A 19393-nucleotide genomic window follows, 5' to 3' on the forward strand; every position below is an offset into this window, starting at 1 on the left:
TGTGCGTTTACGACATGCAATGCGTATCAAGGAAAGCCCTGTCATAAAGGAAGACGACACACATTCACGCGTCGTAACCTTACGACGTGCGTGTTAATGACACGCAATGTGTATCATTAAAACCTCTGTCAAGAAAGGCCATGTCATAAATGAAGATGACATATTTTTGCGTATCGTAATTTTAAATGTTAAAAAAATATTATTTATGTATTTGTTAATTTTTAAATTAAATTTGCATTTAATGTCTCATAATAAAAATAAAATACCATATACAAAAAATACAATCCATTGCATAAAATGTAATGTCCTACAATTGTATTTCTTACAATATCTAAATTTGCATTTAATCTACTCTGTACATCAAATTCCAACTAAGTAAAGTTGCATCTTGCCTTTCATAATTATTTAAGACTAATGCTCCAAGCAGCTGATTATATGGATAAGCAATTGTACATTGGCCCATCTCACTCAAGAATGACTTAGCCACATTCAACTCCAAGTCTTTACTGCATCTTGCTGATAATGCTGCAAGATTTGAATCAAGTGGCTTCATATTCCTTTCTTCCATCAACATTACCTGATGCACAAAATACACAGAAACAAAAAATCATTGTAGAGGAAGGGGTAATTTGGGAAAATGTGAGGGGTATCCTCTGCAAAACAAAACAAAAAATATCCTCTGCAAGATTTGCTCTTTAGTATCCTCTGCAAAACAAAACAAAAAATATATATCAAAAAATGGAAGTATGAAAGATTTTGATTTATCTAAATGTTAGATGAATAGATGATCAACATAAGGGCTTAAAAGTAAACTAGAAATTTGCAAAAGTTTGAAACTTGCCTGATAAGTTCATGAAGGAAGACCTCTTTGTTGCTGTATAATTGTGTATGAAATTGTTGTGAATAAAAGGTTAAAGGATCTGAATTATATATTATATATAAAATATAAAATGCTAATTTACGAGTTCATCAAAGAGAACCTGAGGTTGCAAATGCCCTTTTTCACACATTGAAACCACATCCTCGCATCTTCCAATTACCTGTTACAATATCTAGTTACTTTTTTTCATTTCAACCAACATCATAATTCATAGAGTATGCAATTTAATTACATAAATAAAATAAACTACATTCTTTTTTCTTTATTTACCTTGATTTACTTTTCTAGTTGTACATAACAAACAACATGTTGAAAGAAAGTCTAATGATTGTAAAACACATACATATATATACATATATACCTTGACAGTTTTGTCATCATACATGACCCATCGTTGATGAGCATGGTTGTATGCAAAACAATGATAATGTTGCCCATAATAGCATACCTTAAAAGAACAACAATAGTTAGATAATTCTTTATAAAAAAAATATATTTTTTTTAATTATAATTTATAAAAAGAGATGAGGGAGGTGTACCACTGAAACAAGGGTGCGCCTGTTATTTGGGTCAAGTCCACGATAAAGAACACTTAAATCAATTTTTGTAGATAAGGCTGCCAATGTTGCCTTTATATCTTCAACACTTTCACAAGTATTCTGCCATCCAAGTACTACACAAACAAAATAAAACTGTTTAACAAAATTCATAAAAACAAATTTCAAGAAAAATAAAAATAAAAAAAATACCTGTTGTGAAAATATGAGGCGGAGTAGAAAGAATATGACGAATGTAGTTAAGCTTCCCACAGCCACCATCCTCGGGATCGCAACCAAATTGGTGATTCATTTCAACAAGATTCAACAGCTCATCCAAACAGCTCTCTAGACACATAACCTAAATAAAATAAAATAATATATAAATAAATTCTATGCATGAAAAGTAAGTAAAGGGTTAGGGTTAGAAGAAAGTGAGAAACATAACAATGTAACATACCTTCATGGTGTAAACAATCAAATATCACTCCCAACATTTCAGAAGCATCATTCATTTGTGCCTGCCAAATCACATTATCAATTAATCTTATAATTTATTTTATAATATAAATATAAATATACACATGTGTGGATACAAGTTGCTGAGAGGAATTCTAAGAGCAGTAGGGGCAACAGCTTGAGATTTTGAGTCTGTAGAAGTTGTGTTTAAAGCTTTAAATATATCATGTAATGCGCATGTCATGCACGGATCGCCAACATGGGCATGTGCTGACGTGGACGTGCTAAAAAACTCCTCGCGAAAACGTCTCAAATGCCATAAAGACTGTAATATTATAAAAAGAATTTTTTTTTAAATTAGAATTAATACGTGAGAAGAGATTTGTAGAACTAAATTTTTTTTATAAAAAAAAATAACTTGTATAATAACATTTAAAAAGCAGTTGTATCCACCAACACGAACAACCTGATACAAAAACATTCCAAAATATACTAAAAAGTTAGACTTCTAAAATAACACATAAAAGTTAGAAAAACTAAATATTCCAAAAATACCCCTAGGACTCTTTTTGTCCCAGAATCTGAATTAAGCCAACAACGGAATCTAAAATTTGCTAACAGAGGATCTCCAAAACCAACACATGCTAATGTTCCTGAACCCCCATCTAAACAGTTGAAAATGGTGAACTTTCCACTTTGGGATGATCCGGTTTCTCCAACCATTTGTCTGCATTTTTCAGCTGAAAAAAAAAGGAATATATAAGAAACAGGGAATAATGAACTACTAAAATAAAGAATACCCTAATCAGTAAACTGCAAAAACAGTCATGTGGTTCGATTTTGACCTGTTGTAATGACTATTTTGCCCTTGGACCTGTTTAATCTCCACTATTATACGATAAAAAGTACTAGAGGTAGAGTAACTGTCTGGACAATCCTACATTTTCATCTCTCTCATTAGTCATCACCAACCTTCTTGACAGATTTTAAATTGTAACTGTGTATTCCTAAATCCAAAATGGTTAACAAACAAGGGACAATTTAAACATTAAATTAGTGCAATTAAATGACTCTGACATGAACAAACATAAAGTTAAAAACTTTAATAAATAGTTTTTAAACAATATTAGAATACACACCTTATCATGAGTTTTTAGACAAAATTAAATAAGATAAAGTTACCCAAATAAAAATAGAAATCTGAAATAACTAGGTAGCAACCCTAATCAGATAAAACTAATTCCTAATTTCAAGTTTTTTCATCAAAATGACAAACAATTGAATACACACCTGAGAGGGAAGTAATACTAATCAACAAAAAGTAATAACTTAGTACTAACCCTAATAAAATATGCAGATAAATTACCCAAAAGTTGTTTCCTTTTCTTCTTGGGTATGTGTTTGACCCAAACACAATTTTTCTCTCTAATATGCTCGACTCATCTTCATGGATTCCCTTATCAGGGTTCGTCTTCAAATTTTCTGTCAAGTTTTTAACGTGTCATGTTCATGGATAGAAAATAAATTCATAATCTTATTTATAGGATGATGTGTGTATGTGTGTGTGAGAGAGATAAACATAGTGGTATACTTAGATGTCGTTACAAATAATAGAAAATTAGCAATGCACTTTATTTTGTTTCCCGCAAATAGAAATGTACTTACATTTTCCTACAAATATTTGGCGTTTATAGGTATTAAAATGTAAGTATGTTGCTTTTGTGAGTTATATATTGCTATTATATATACCTTTTAATTGTCAAGATATGGCATAATTATGGGTTTGATCCATGTACTTTTTAGTTTAGAAATATAACGGATAATATATAAAGCTAATTGCCCACATTGGTAAAAAGAGTAAAAAAAAGTTGCTAATTCCTGCAATTTGTTGACATTTTAATTAAATATAGAATAAATATTTACCATCAACATTTCATCATCATGTTTTGCCACTTTTGGAAGGTATTGTTTTGAAAGATTGTGAATATTAGCTTGAGTGATTCGCCTCATTTCAAAAATTATGGAGTCAATGAGAGAAGAGGGAACAAGTAATACCGTTGTAAATGAAAGAACTAAATGATTATCCTTCATAATAAGAATCTGAGCACTGGTTTGTGTTCTTATAGTTTGATCAGATGAGACAATGAGACGAGCTGTTCCTATACATACAAATTAAATCTCTGCCAACTTTGCACTTGACTAAAATACCCCTGCATCAGAACATGCAAAATCAGAACCCAAAAGTACATTGTTACCTCTTTCATGTCATGTATATTAACAGATGTAATGTTACATGTATTACAATTATATATGCATACATCAAATTATCAATACAAATGTGAGACTATAAACATTCAGCTTGCTATGAAAACCTTGAAAAATACTAAGACAATCTCACGAAAACCAATTCTTACTTTGATATGTATGTGTTTTCTTTGATAAAATGATTGCACTTATAGATCACATACATCATTCCAGTAGCTTTCTATTACAGTCAATCCTTAAAAGTAACTGACATGATAGGCAAAATAAACCAACTGATAAACATAACAGAATATGCTTTATGAAAACATACACATGAACATGGAAGCTTAAAAATTCATTCTTCGATCCGGTACCACCAGTCACCAAAAAAAAATTTCAGAGAAACTTTTAAAAATCTATACTAATAGAAGCTTAACAATGAGGAGATGGTCTGATTCACCTGTCGTTCAATGAAATGATTCAAACACAAGCCCTAATTTTAAAAGATGATAGCTGGGGTCCAACAAGAAAAACTAGAATAAAAGACTCAACTTTTAACTTTTTAAGTAATAGCACCAAAGCAGCTTCTGATTAACCAGCCATAAAAGCAAGCAACAGGATCAGTCTCCCTTACTTCTAAAAGAACATCCTTCAGTGAGTCTTGCACTTGGCTGGCACAACACCATCTGGCAGTTTCCACATGCCAAACAAGTTGCTCTGTAGCATATCATCCCAATACAGCAATACACTATCCATTCCACACCAAACAAGTTGCTCTGGAGCTAGGGTAGAATGTAAAAGAAACAAAAACAAGAAATTGTTATATAAGGAGAAGATAATGAAACCTGATTGAAGCCTTGAAGTTGTAGGGACGTCAAACTGAAGAGAGAAAGAAGAAAAAATTTATTTGTGAGAGAAGACACATGAAGAATGTACCTTTTGGGAGTGAACCAAGAAGGAGTAGGATCAGATGAGTCTCCTTGACGGGCGGCGCGTAGGTCAACGACGGTGGCGGAGAGGAGAAATGGGTTGGAGGAGAAGGTGGAAGTGCATGCTTAGGTTGATGGCGAGCTTCGGCTTTGATTTCGTTCCAGACCCAGTCGCATTCGTTTTCTCAGCCATTGACGGTGGTTTCTGGAGACGATGATGGCATCGTGGACTACAACATGCTGTTCCGATCTAGAACCGGCCGGTATCTTGAGATGGCGCAAGTGTGTGCTTAGTTTTCTAGATGCACTACAAACTCTTAAAGCTTATCGGGTTCGATGTTGGTGGTGGCAGCTTAGGGCTTGCACAGAGAGAGAGAGAGAGAGAGAGAGAGAGAGAAAATGAAGAGGTAAAGAAAGACAAGCTGATTCAAAAGGAAGTGTTGATTCAAAAGGATTATTAGGGTTCTATTGTAGGATTCTAGTGTGGATTGAGTTTTTAAGGATGGCGGTGGAAGTGGCAATGGCTTAGGGTTTACAGAGAGAAGGAAGGAGTAAATGAAAAGGGAGATACTGAGGAGAGAGGGTAGAAGTGGGGTTCTTCAAAATTTTAGAATTTCAGAAGATTTTGTTTTCCCCCTTTAAAAATGCGCGTTTAGGCAAAAAAAATATATAAAGCGACACATTTAGACGACACACACTTTATGAAAGGCGCCCTCCGCATTTTTTTTTCTTTTATTTTCTTACACTAATTTTAGGGCACGCACAAATGCATGTCCACTACCCTTCAAATTTTGCAAAGTTGACATTATTTTTTAGGGCACACACCAATGTGCGTCCTCTATCAGCGAGTTTCATTGTTTGCGGGTCATTAAAGGGTTGTTTTCTAGTACTGGCTATTGTAGTGGGGTCACGATGTCTAGATATATCGTTTGCGCGAGAATAAGGGTGTGTAAAAAATTTATGAGATTTATAAAAGCAACTCTATTTTTTATGGGGGTCATCCTTACCGGGTCCTTTTTTAGTCACGTAGTGCATACCAGTTATATATAACTAAGATCGAATAGAACTTCAAATAAGTGATCCTACTCTAAGACCACAACCAAACAAGGAACAGGAAGTAGAGCGAAAATCACAAATGTTGAGTCTATAAAATCTATATTATATAAAACCTTAACGTATATACTCAATAATTATAGAGCTACCAGTAAGGGTCTTTTAGTATTCACATAAGTTTGTTATAGTGCCTAAAATACTCCTATAGTAATTTGATTATATGTTTGATTCTAGTGCTTCTTGGTATTCTAAGTTGATAAGCTTTTAGACTTGTTGTTATTATTTAGTATCATAAAATACTTCTATAGTATTTTAAACTTTATGTTTGGTTCTAATGTTCCTTTGCATGAAGATTTGGTAAGTTTTAGACTTGTTGCAACACCACTATCACTCCCAAACACATGTTGGTCGTATCTCAAAGAAATATAGTTGATCAGGCTATATTTATCCTAGATATGATTACATAACTGTCTAGGTTTGAATGTAGTGTCCAACATCTAAATACTTTTGTTTTGTTCTTCTTGTGATACTTGTCCCAGTGTGTGTGTGTGTGTGTGCGTGTGTGTGTGTGTGTGTATATATATATATATGCATGTATCTATACTTTTATAAAAATACTGTTATATTTTAAAAGTATAACTCTTGGTCAGACTGTTTTTATCTCATTGTGTTTATTGTTGTATATCTTCTTTGGGTTAATATACATAGTTCACTATAAACAATGCTTTGATACCAATCTGTCACACCTCCAAACCGGAAAGGTGGAAACGTTCGGGGGTAGATGACGTCATATGCAGTATCACAACAATTGAATTATAGTAATAAAAGCAACAACAACCATTTTATTGATAATATATAATTTAGATTGTATTCAAAACATTGCCTGCTTAACATTAAAACTATAGCAAAAGATATGACGTAATGCTACTATGCTCTGTCTTCAAAATGCTTGAGAGGGTACATGTCTACTAATTTTCCTGAGAGCACAAGTGGTTTGAAAAAGTGTCAACCTTAAATTTGGTGAGTTCATAAGTATTTTGTTTGAAAAGGTATGTTCTTTGTTATTGAAAATGTTAATGTGTTCTTCTAGAAAATCCAATATTTTCTTAGTAAATAAGTTGTAGTCTTAGTACTTAAAGACCCAAAAAGTATATGTTTCTTATGTTTATAATCTGTGATTCAAGGTTCTGATTATTGTAATTGGTATGACCCGTACTGCTACTTCCTATGATTGCTTAGTGTATACAAATTATATATAATTAAGATCAAACGGACAGTTGATTGGGTGATTCTGCTCTAAGCCCACAACCAAACAAGGAACTGGAAGTAAGGCAGAAATCACACATTCCACTGCCTATCGGATCTTTATTGTATATAATCCTAACATATACATTAAGTAATCATAGACTTTAGAAATGAGGATCCTTCATATGTTTTTCTAAAATTCTATTCATACATTATTAGTAAGTAGTATAATGTAATATTGTTTTCTTTAAATAAAACCCTTGAAAGTATATTTTCCTTGAAATGCGAATGTAAAGTTAAAATCCAAATAAAATTATTGAAAATATATTATTCGTAAATATGTCGTTGTTTTCTCCTTGTGAGTTCTTCTAACCATACTAAACCATTCGGCCTGATCACGACGTTGTTCAGGCGTCGGAATGTTAATGACATATGTCACCCCCGGTCTGTCGGCCTGACTCTAGCTAACAATCTATGTGTGGGATTGTCAGTCCCAAATAGATCTATAGACAAATATTTCGCTCTCCGTACAAGAGACTCCGCTTACAAGGCATGACTTTTACCAGTATTTAGATAAGTACACGAAGACGTCTCACAAATTGTTTCAACGTGTTTACGAGTAATAACTAAATATCCTTTTAATTTATAACATGTAACTTTGTAAAAATAGTTTGTTTGTTCCATAAACAATTCCTATTATAGTTTATAAGTTTGTTTCCGTGTTGTAATCTAGACTTTGTAAAATAGTACCTTTGTTCCATAAACTATACCTATTATAGTTTATAAGTTTGTTTCCGTATTGATGTGAAAACCGTTGTGTGTTTGTAAATTTAATAGTAACGACATTTTGTGTATTTAATAAATTTCATGTTAACTATATATTTACGGTAAGAAAATATTATAAGCAATATATTTTTAAACATAATATTTCTTGTGCTTTACATGTATTCCCCCCCCCCCCCCCCTAAAACAATTTAAAAATCATGAAAACGTAGGGGTATAAACTCACCTGGAATGCATGTTCTTGTTCAGATATGAAGTGGTTGCGATGATCCCTGGGTTAGAACACGTATAATTTAAATAGTATCCTAATTTATATTAACACATAATATCGGGTATAAATTAGATAATCTTATAATTTAAAGTGTTAAATAACACTAGTTCATGCAAGAAAACTTACAATAATTTTTTAGAATATTTGAAGGTGATCTTGGTGTTCTTGGTGAAAAATATGAAGATATGAATGTTCTTGGGTTTTGGATGGTATTCTTAAGAAATTAAAAAGATTTGATGATGATTTCGGTTGGTGACATGAAGATTTTGTATTATAGTTGAGAGCACATGGGGAATTTCAGATGTGTTTTTCGGAGGAAGAATGTGAGATTTCGGTATGAAAGTCTAAGAATGAGGTTGAGATTCCGGTGTTAGATAATTATAATGTGATGAATTTAAGTGATATATGCATTGGGGAGTGAATTCTATCACGTTAGAAAGTGTGCCACCGCCTAAAGATGGGGATTCCGGTCTATCTATTCAACAGAGACCTAAGGGTTATCGATCCATAGTGTCGTTGGTCAAGGAAGGTTCTCGGTGGAGTTGATTTCAGTCAGAAGGTAGGTTTGCGTTCTGAAGATGGTTTGCGGTTGGAGTTGTTTTCGGTCCTAGGTGGGGTCATGCGAGGGTTCTCGGTCTTGCATGGAATCACCAAATGTGATTTTGGTCCAACATGAATTTGATTTGGTGTTCTCGGTCAAGGGTATGTAATTCTAAAACTCAAAAACACATATTTAATAAAGTTATTTCCATTATATTTAATCAAATAATTCAAAATTATTTGACTTTCGTTTGACTTTCCTTGACTTTTATTGACTAGAAATAACGGGTTGTTACATCTATCCCAACACCTTCCCAAGAATATACCCTATCACCAACACCTATCCCAGAATCTACCCCGTCACCAACGCAACCAACTATGAATGGATCTGTTGTGGAAAATCTAGAAGGTGAAAACTATTCACCTGAAGATTGTGGACCACATGGACGTTTAACTGTTCATGTTTGGAAAAAAAACGTTCGTTACCAATCATATCTTACCACTATTTTCTATGTATGACCTTTGGTGTACACATATATATTAATTCAAAACTAAAACGATAACATGATTATTTGTAGGCTCATGCCACCAGGCCCTTGTACACACATTATTAGTTAGTCCTTTCTACAAGGAGTGGATCAACAAGGGTATACTTGGGGGAATGTAAGCAAAGAAATATGAAAATTATATTGGGAGGAGTTACAGGTAGTTAACTATATGTGATAAATTGTTGTTTTGGTAAACATTTACATTTAAACTTTTGTTTATATTATTAATGTGTAGAAAAATGTTGTTGGAATGAAACAATAGACTCGCTGGTGAGGCAAGCTTGGGCATGAAAATTGGCACAAAGTTATGGACAATATTTGTTGGGTCTAAAATATGGTTTCTACTTTGCTTTTCTATGTATATGTAGTTTTCGGTCTTTGGCAAAAAACAGCCATGGGTTTAATTGTAGTTTGGATCGAAATCACATGTGATTTTGGTCTAGCTTTTGAGTTGTGGACTTGGGTTTTCGGTCCATATATATATATATATATATATATATATATATATATATATATATATATATATATATATATATATTAGGAGTTTGTTCTTCGTGTTTTTCATAAAATTGAGTTTTAGATCGAGTTTTGGAGCTAAAAAGTTGAAAAATGTGTTTTTGGACAAGATTTGCGAGCTCGCAGCGGCCATTTACGCACAAAGATCCGAGGTATTTGTGGTCAAAAGTGTGTATTCGGTCAGTGGGTTTGCGGTGGAGCGGGCCCAAGTTCTCGGTCGAGCGTCCGAAGGTTCTCGGTCTGGAGGTTTTCGGTTCGATTTGCGGCTTCAGATTTCAGTCACGTGTTCGGTTTAACTTTTAAGTTTTTAAGTTTGAATTTTGAAATTTGACTTTTAAGGTTGACTTTTAAGGTTTATAGTCCAAGGGCATTTTTGGTAAACAATGAGTTCCTCAAACATTCTAGTCAATGAAGTTTCATGCTCTCAGTCTTGTGAAGCTACAATTAAGTTTCTCCGTGATCAAATCAATATATTAAAAAGAATAAATGAGGACCTTAAATATGAAGGATATACACTTAGGAAAGGTCGAAAACCCTTAAAAGAACAACTAGAGACCAAAACCAAGGACTTCCAAAAACCTCAAGAAGAATATAGCAACAAATGTGTGAATTATAAATATGTTAAGGAACAGCTTGCTAACTTGACTGCCGAACTTGATGCATTAAAAGGTAAATATAAAGATGATGAATTCAACTTTAAGAAATTTGATGTATCAAGTGAGATAGTTGCATCCATGATAGAAAAACAATTAACATTTAAAGATAATCAAACTAAGGGTCTAGGGTATCCTAGTGTTCCACCTCCTTTCAATGACAACTATAACCAACCCCTTGAGACCAGCGAATAAGAGATAACTGCTCGGTATGGCCCACTCCCTGAACCAGTTTTAGTTAAGATAGAACAGTCAGGCCAAACTGAGAGTGTTGAGGTGTATAATACTAATGTTTCTACTTCCTATGCAGGTAAAGTGGTGGAGGATGAGGACAAGGAGAACAAAATTAATTCTAATTCTGCTGATTCTGTTGATTGTCAAACTAATATCTCATTGAACTCTGAATCTATTGCTTCTAATCCAATTATCTATAATAATCAACTTGTTTTTGGTTAATATAGGCCGCTAGAACCAGCGAAACATACGACATGATGTATGTGTGCATTTAGTAACAATCAGAAATGAGGCAAATACACGCCACTAGGGGCAGGCATAAACAACTCCTACGTGAAGAAACGAACATGTTTTCACTGTGGAACACCTGGACACATTGCCATAAATTGTCTTGGTCATGCATATGTTCCCTACTATGCACAAGGATGGAAGAACACGCCAAGAGGGAGATACTCCAAAAGAAACCCTTCGAGGCCACGATCAAACAATGGTGACTGGAATGCCAAGAAGGCCAAGAATCAAACTTCCAATGTCAAGAAGGGAATTCTGGCCAAATAGTCAAATTCAAGAGATGCTCCAGTGAAACCAAGACCGGTTAGGTCAAAATCATCTCGGCGACCGACTTCAAATTCAAAAGCAAGTGACAAGGCAAACATCCGATCAAACAAGAAATGGGTTAAACCAGACTACAGATGGGTACCAAACGTTCAAACTCCCAAATCTTCTAATGACTGTAATATTTTTTTCAACTTGTGTTTGTCATAAGCAGGATATGTCATGGGAGAGAGTTCCTTGCAAAGATGACAGAGGTCAACCCAGTTTCAAAATAGACTGGGTTCCAAAGACCAAATAATCATGCGCTCTGTGTTGGAGCAGCTATGGAGGCATATCATCAAACTTCGATTTGTTGATAGTGGTTGTTCCTAGAAAATGATAGGGGAGATCTATCAACTGTACAACACTTAGAACCTTCATTGAGAGTATGTGTCCTTTGCAGGAAAGGAAGAAATAAGAGGATCACACATGGGGTTTGTGCTTAACAATGTGAAGAATTTTCGGATATGTTCTGAGATTGAAATATGCGTACTGTTCTTAGATCATCTGAATGCAACTTCAATTGTTGACTTACGATTTGAGTTTTCTTATCGACACTCCTGAGTCTTTCTTAAACTGATTCGTTTTGAAGACAGTCTTTTATTTTCTTATAGTTTTTTGTTTCTAGGTGTTAATTGGGAAGTGATTTGAAGTCTAGATAGTTTGACAATGAAAGGACTTGACAGTATGGACTTAGATAGTTTCGTTTGGACTGACAATACGATTCTCGGGTAGATTGAGCAGTGATATAAACATGCGAACCTGCAGGATACATTGTAGTCATATGTATCTAGAACTGTGGTTCAACATTCCACGATGTACGGACTTATGTCCTTACTTCTAGTACTGATAGAGTGACTGGGGGATTCTGATAAAGTAGGTGTATAGGAAATTATTTTCTTGCTTTCTAGTTGTCAGTCATATGTTGCTTCCTCTGCATGATTGGAAGAGATCCGATCTAGAATGCAACATATGCAAATCTATCTACATGCATCTCTTTGATGGGTTTTAGGCATAAGAACAATCCTATGTGCTTATACAAACCCTAATGCTTGGATCTAGGTTTCTCTTTTTTTACATGCAATGAATCCAAGACTTGCAAACCCTAATCTAGCATACATAATTTCGAAATTAGCTAATTACATCAGATCTAGATGCTTACCTCTTCAAATAGTGGCTTGAATCTTCTTCTCTTGAGCTTAGAGTCACAATTGTAACTCTTCTAATGGATCACAAACACCACAAGAAAGAAGGCAACTTTGAGAGAGGAGGGAGGATGCTAATTTTCTGCCCTAGGGTTTCTCTTGGAAGCAAGTGGCCAAAAATTGGAGCCTTGGGGTCTTATATATAGTGCAGGCTGCTAGGGTTTCAATCGAAACCCTAATTGACAACTTAGCCACCAAGCAACCCAAGGAACCTTCTGGAATAAGGCCCTTGGACGAGAATATGATGATCTTTCATCATAATTTTGTTCCCCCTTAGTCCATTAGGTTTCCAAACCCAAAATTCAACTATCACACATTTGAAAGTTTATGCCCCTTTATTTAATTAATCTCTTTTAGTCACCAAATTAGTTCCCAATTAATTTATGACTAATACTAATTAAATAAATATGAGTTCTCCTTTAATATATTATTCTTATAATATATTAATAAACCATAATCTCCTCTCTATCCTTAAATTACCTTGTCAAGTTGCTTCGGTGAAGGAAACCAAAAGGACCTGCACAACCTGGTCAAGTACATACCAAATATAGTTACGGAATTAGACACTGATCCAACACTCTTTATCTATGAAATTCTTTCTATCTGTTAGCCATATTCTTTCTCCTCTGCATGATTGGAAGAGATCCGACTTGGAACACAGCATATGCAACATTCTACTTCTCAATCCCTCTATTCTAGTTAGCCATATGTTGTCCCCTCTGCGTGATTGGAACATCTCCAACCTGGGGCACAACATATGCATTTCTATATATGACTTCCCTTTTAATGATTGTGTATTCTCCTATAGTAAACAGTACTTTAGAAGTTCTTGATTACCGGGGTATATCAGGAAGTGGGGAACACATTCTAGTACAATTAAAATTGAAACATTTAAAAGGTTTTCTGTAAATCTCGTTGTTGATTTTAAGTGGACAACAATATCTTTGGTCGTCGTCAGCTAAATAGTCAATTTAGGAATATAAGTGGAATGTCTTGTCATTTATAATCTGTCCAACTTGTCAATATCCTTCCTGTTTAAGTGGATCACAATATCGGTGATTGACCAGATCTAAACATGCAGGTGTGTGCTGATAAACGATATTGAATTGTCTGACAACTTTGATCCCTAATTAGTATTAAATTTAGTTATTATTATTTTTTTGTTACATTTTTTCATACTTTTCCTCTATGCACAAATTTAGGGGGAGAATTAAAATTAAAAAAAATCAAACAAAAATCAGAAAATCCAAAAATATTTTTATTTCTGTTTTATTTCTTTTTCAGAAAATATGAAAAATCCAAAAATAAATATTATGTGCTAAGTTTATTTTTTAGTTTGTTTTTATCTCAAGGTTTCGTTTGTCTTAAAAAGTGATTTCAAAGGAAGATGAGACTGTATCAGCAAAAGAGACTCAAGGAGGCTTCACTTTCACACAGACACTGTGAGAAGTCTCCATCTGAGCCAAGGTTGGGTCCTTGAACAACTGTGGTGAGAAGGGTCTTTTTGATTTTGTGATCCACAGGGACTTTTTATTCGAAGGTTACTTTTCAATGTGCAACGGTGATCATTAAACAACGCTCATTCGAAGGATCAAGAAATGAAACTTGAAGTGATCCCGAAGATTCATTCTCTAAAGTTCTCTCTGAAGATTCTTAAGCTGATAGTGTTGATTTTCAAGAATCTTTTCAAGAAGTCTCCACACCCAACGTGCGTTCAAAGTCAAATTTTGAAGAAAAACCCAACTGTTCAAGATGAAGTCATTCACAAAGAAGATTCATATACTCATCTTGATGTCGTGAAGAAATTGGAGATAAACGCGGAAACCAAGCTAAAAGCAAAGATTGAAAAGCAAAGCAAGCTACAAACTGAGGGGGAGTTTGTCAAGTCAAACGAAAAGAAAGCTATAAACCAAGGGGGATATTGTTGGGTCTAAAATATGGTTTATACTTTGGTTTTCTAAGTATATGTAGTTTTCGGTCTTGGGCAGAAAACAACATTGGGTTTAATTGTAGTTTGGACCGAAATCACATGTGATTTCGGTCTAGCCTTTGAGTTGTGGGCTTGGGTTTTCACTCCATATATATAGAAGTAAGGGTGAGGAGTGTAAGGTTTGGCCATATTGTGAGGAGGGGGGTTCGAGAGAGAGAAACTAGATAGAGAACTTGTGTGTGTGTGTGTGTGAATCTTGTGTTGGATCATCATTCATATCATCAATACATTGAAGATTCATCAAGTTCTTCTTCTTCTTCTTCTCCATTTCATATTGCATCATCCACTTGATTGGGATTCAGCACCATCAAGTGGATCAGATCGATACATCAGGAGAAATTTTGGGACTTACAATATCTTTACAACATGCGGAGCCTACAAAGAAACCCACATGCGTTTAAACTAGCTTATATTGGACATGAAATCTGGAACTCGTGGCAAGTAAAATGGAATACAGATGAATACAAGCTAAAATCCGAGCAGAACAAGAAAAATAGGCATAATGGTGTGGCTAATGTAGTAGCACAACCTACCCATAACGCTGGATCCGCAAATCATTTGAAGATAGCTTCTGATTTGGTAATTTTTTTAGTGGTACATCAATATTTATGTTTATGTGTATATTTGACATTTTATGGTATTAATTAAGATGAGAAAATTAGGACGTGATCCACCACATAGTGAATTGTTCCTATATACACACACGAAGAATCACGATGGAATCACTTTCACCAATGAAAAAGATAGACAAATTCATGTAATAATCATTTCAGTGCAATTAAACTTTTATGTTGGAGCTAGTCCATAATGTCATTCAAAACTTTGATATCTTTTAACTTATATTATTTTTATTTTGTAGGCGGCCTATACAGAATAACGGGAAGATTTGGAAGCTGAAGGTGCTGAATTTGAGGAGGACAAACTATTTTATGATGTTGTTGGTGGTGATGACAAAAAGAGAAGACTTTATGGATTAGGCTCTTTTGCAAAGGCGGTTCTCAATATTAATGGGAAAATGGATGTAACTTACATTCCGTAAAAATTGTGAAATGAAAGAAATAAAGGAGCTTGTTGCTAAACAACAAGAGCAAAAAGAATAGCTTAAAGAAATAATGAAGGCCCAAGAAGAATAAAACAACGCAAGAGTCAGACAACTTGATAAACAACTTGAAATGACAATGGATCTTATTAATTTCAATACAAAACAACAAATATAGTAGGTCATAAAGTATTGATATGTTTATTGCAAAGTATTTATCTTAGATTTGCGACTATCCATTTTCTATGTAATAAATAAGTGTTGTATTATTTTATGATATAATGTTATTTGATTTTTTTGTTATTTTCATTTTTCAATACTACTATAAATTAATATGAATTTAATTTATAAATGAATTATTCATTCGTCCATATGGAATCTTTGATATGGAATCTGCTATAAATATACACCACGGAAATTGCTAGGGATCCACGACCACGGAATTTGATAGGGATTCATCACCACGGAAGTTGCTAGGGATTCATCACCACCACATTTGCTAGGGATCAACAACCACGGAATTTACTAGGGAATCACCATCACGAAATTTACTAGGGAATCACTACCATGAAATTTACTAGGGATTCACCACCACGGAATTTGCTAGGGAATCATCATCACATATTTTGCTAGGGATTAACTACAATGGAATTTGTGACGGAAGAACTATTATGGAATTTGTGATGGAAACCTACTATGGAATACAAGACGGAATACCATCTACCACGGATTTCATTATGTTGTCACAATTGCAACATAATGATTGTTTCCCTAGCAAACGCTCGCTACGGGGTTTTTTGGGACAGAAATCGGTCGTCGCGAGTTTCGTTGCTATTCTTCTATTGCAACGAAATTTCAGATTTTCGGAACGGATTCCTTCCATAGAAAAATTGCGTTTTTTTTGTAGTGAAAGACTCAACCCTAGAACAGTTGGACTCGAACGAGAGCTGCACAATAGGGTCAAATCTATTACTCTAAGATTATTTAACATGTGTCACATGTGACTTAGCATATTCACTTAGCAGTCAATTCACATCACCAAGAGTACCAAAAAGCACAAAGTAAGCATCATTCAGGCAATGGAAAATCTAACCGACATACTCTAATCAAGCCATTCTATTCACTCATCTGGAATCCATACTAGTATGAAATTCTAAAGCTCTTACAATCATGCGTAAAAAGGCATCTCTCCTATCATATAATACTGAGCAGATCCTTAACCCTAATCTAGCATGAAATTCTCATAATCATAGCATATATCATAATAAACATATATTGGTATTTTGGGAATCACTTACTTGAGCTTGGCCGATTGCATGCATCACACCCCATTTCTTTGATTAGAAATTTCCTTTCAGTTAAATGGTTATTTTATAAAAATCTTCACCAAACCCTCTGTTTGAGCTTAGGCACACCCGAGAGTATGTTTGAATTCCTCAAAACAAAGATTTGATACCAACTTGTTACATCCTTTTGAGTTCATGAAACTATCTCACCTTGTAGTGGCTTTATACATGCTTAAAATCATTTGTTCGGTTTTAACCGGACGGTTAGTTTTTCAACCGGTTTAAAACCATTATACTTTGTTTTGAATTCATACAAGGTATATCCTACTGAGTTTTATACGAATAAAATATGTTTTTATTATTCCATGAAACAATGCATGCATGCATGTGTCACTAAAAGGCTAAAAATAACCATTAGTGCTAAAGAATTTCAATTATGTCCCTAAGTTCAAAATACCACAATTAATTCTATATATATCGTTTGAAGGTGTGGTATATATGGTCGACAAGGTATGAATGTCTTATGTCTACCACCTTTTTTCATTGTTCTTCCTATCCCGATTCTGATTTTAAATGAGTCATTTATCCCGTTTTGTTTGATGCTGTCATTGAAATATTTCAGCATGTTGCTGCTATCAGTCCCTATCTTCTAAAAATCATATAACGCCATCAGAGTGTCCAAAGATCATGAAGTCTAGTTTTCTAGAAAGATTAGAGCATCTCGTTTCCCTGAACTTTGGACCACTTTGCTTAATTTCAATTCCTTAAAAGGTATAATTACCAATCTTTGCTGACTGGTCCATGCAGCCCACTGATTGTATCTGTCAACTTTCAAAATTCATAATAAATTCTTAAACACTCAAAATGACATGAGGTCAAGGTTTGTAACTTCATATGGGTGTATAGTTTCATCAATACCAAGGGCTTAAGTATTAGAGAAAACATATTTAGAAAAGGAGATAGAAAGAGAGATTCTTTTACAGAAAACAAAAGCTTTTATTAATCACCAATAAATGCAATTTACATAAGATTATAACATGTATATATAGAGTATACTACACATTCTTAAACAATCATAATGGTTGGCATATTCTCGAACCATCACAATGGTTATGTAACCGTGGCAAACCCTTAGAGCAATAACTACCCCATCTTTCTTTAAACGACATTTACTAAACACTAAGTCTAGCTTAATATTTCAACATTAACTTAATTCCAAGCACAAAATTACATTTTATTCAAAGAGTGCTAACTAGTCCAGAAATTCACAGATTGCATGTGTTAACTTGTCACGTGCACAATTAATTCTACAAGGCTCCAATTGACATAAAGTAAAGAGATATTGTTAGAATGGAATGTCTATTTTTTGCCATATTTTTCCCAAGACTTGGATTTTACTATTCCTAGAGCGAAAGTTACTATCTTTACAGATTGGTCCAGAAGTTAACAGTTTTGAAGTGATAACTTGTAAAATGCGTATAAAATCAACAAAAAACCATTAGAGTGAGTTCTTTATATCCATGGAAAGGTAAGAGGGTAAACTACAATAAAGTGAGTGTAATAATATCACAGAAAGAATGAGTATAAGAGAGGCAACTCAGAAATCTGTAATGAAATTAAAATAAAATTGAAGTATAATTAAGTATAATTAAGTATTATTAAGTAATGATTCAGAATAGAATCTAAGTAGGAATTATCAGTATGGTATGTAGGTGTTCAAAGAAGTGGAAGTTAATCTAGTTCACATCACTAGTGTGCTCAGTCTACTTTGTGGTTTGAGGTGAGATACACTAACTTACTTATTATGTTATTAGCTATGCATGATTATGTGTTAATTTTTATGTATGAGATCAAGTATATATATGTTATGAAAGTCAGAGCCTTTCGGAGATGACCACGCATTAGTATAAATGTTTCCTTTCGTACAAGAATGGAACCAATAACATGTGTTAATGAATTATGTGATATATGTGAAAAGTATATATGTGACATGCGAAACCTAGTATGTATTTATGTGTTATGTGATATGTATATGATTAATATAATTGGTGATTCATGTGTAGGCTCACTAAGCATTATCACTTACCCGTTATTAACATTTTTACAACTGCAGCAACGTCTGCATTTTTATTTGGAAAAGATTTTTATAAGCTTTGATTATATAAAGACTTCCACTATTTATTCTCATTGATAATATTTATGTAACACCGTTGAAACAATTATTTATTTGTAAATATGTTATTATGATTGGCTTTGAAATAACTACAACATTTAAATGGGACCTTTACATTTAATATATTTTAATTAGAAAAAATAAGATGTTACATCAAAGCGGTTGCAAAAATTCCAAATGTAAAAAATTGGTATTTATAAAACGTTTCAAAATTA

General features: G+C 33.8%; 2 protein-coding genes across 2 annotated transcripts; one reads left to right on the forward strand and one right to left on the reverse strand.

Moving 5' to 3' along the window:
- Positions 1–847: 847 nt before the first annotated feature.
- Positions 848–3885, reverse strand: LOC145067930 (uncharacterized). Its single transcript, XM_079014954.1, has 10 exons — positions 3799–3885; positions 3672–3753; positions 2431–2615; positions 2306–2341; positions 2051–2200; positions 1860–1937; positions 1630–1777; positions 1420–1553; positions 1242–1328; positions 848–1040 (listed from the first exon to the last, which is right to left on the reverse strand). Exons 1-10 carry the CDS (start codon positions 3883–3885, stop codon positions 954–956), a joined length of 1074 nt encoding a protein of 357 aa, XP_078871080.1. The 3' UTR covers positions 848–953.
- An 11161-nt stretch (positions 3886–15046) lies between these two features.
- LOC145067931 (uncharacterized) lies at positions 15047–15557 on the forward strand. Its single transcript, XM_079014955.1, has 3 exons — positions 15047–15259; positions 15330–15437; positions 15540–15557. Exons 1-3 carry the CDS (start codon positions 15047–15049, stop codon positions 15555–15557), a joined length of 339 nt encoding a protein of 112 aa, XP_078871081.1.
- Positions 15558–19393: the final 3836 nt, after the last annotated feature.

The sequence above is a fragment of the Lactuca serriola genome, chromosome 8 (assembly GCF_051521515.1).
Source record: "Lactuca serriola cultivar US96UC23 chromosome 8, Lser_US96UC23_V15, whole genome shotgun sequence".
NCBI classification, from domain to species: domain Eukaryota; kingdom Viridiplantae; phylum Streptophyta; class Magnoliopsida; order Asterales; family Asteraceae; genus Lactuca; species Lactuca serriola.

What these genes read in the sequence shown, in the direction of transcription:
- LOC145067931 (XM_079014955.1), top strand. Translation starts at nt 15,047, where the DNA reads ATGCGGAGCCTACAAAGAAACCCACATGCGTTTAAACTAGCTTATATT. An exon ending in TGAAGATAGCTTCTGATTTG is followed by an intron (nt 15,260 to 15,329) that starts GTAATTTTTTTA and finishes GTATTAATTAAG; the next exon opens with ATGAGAAAATTAGGACGTGA.
- LOC145067930 (XM_079014954.1), bottom strand. Translation starts at nt 3,885, where the DNA reads ATGAGGCGAATCACTCAAGCTAATATTCACAATCTTTCAAAACAATAC. An exon ending in CAGACTCAAAATCTCAAGCT is followed by an intron (nt 1,938 to 2,050) that starts GTTGCCCCTACT and finishes GTGATTTGGCAG; the next exon opens with GCACAAATGAATGATGCTTC. An exon ending in GGCGCACCCTTGTTTCAGTG is followed by an intron (nt 1,329 to 1,419) that starts GTACACCTCCCT and finishes TGTTCTTTTAAG; the next exon opens with GTATGCTATTATGGGCAACA.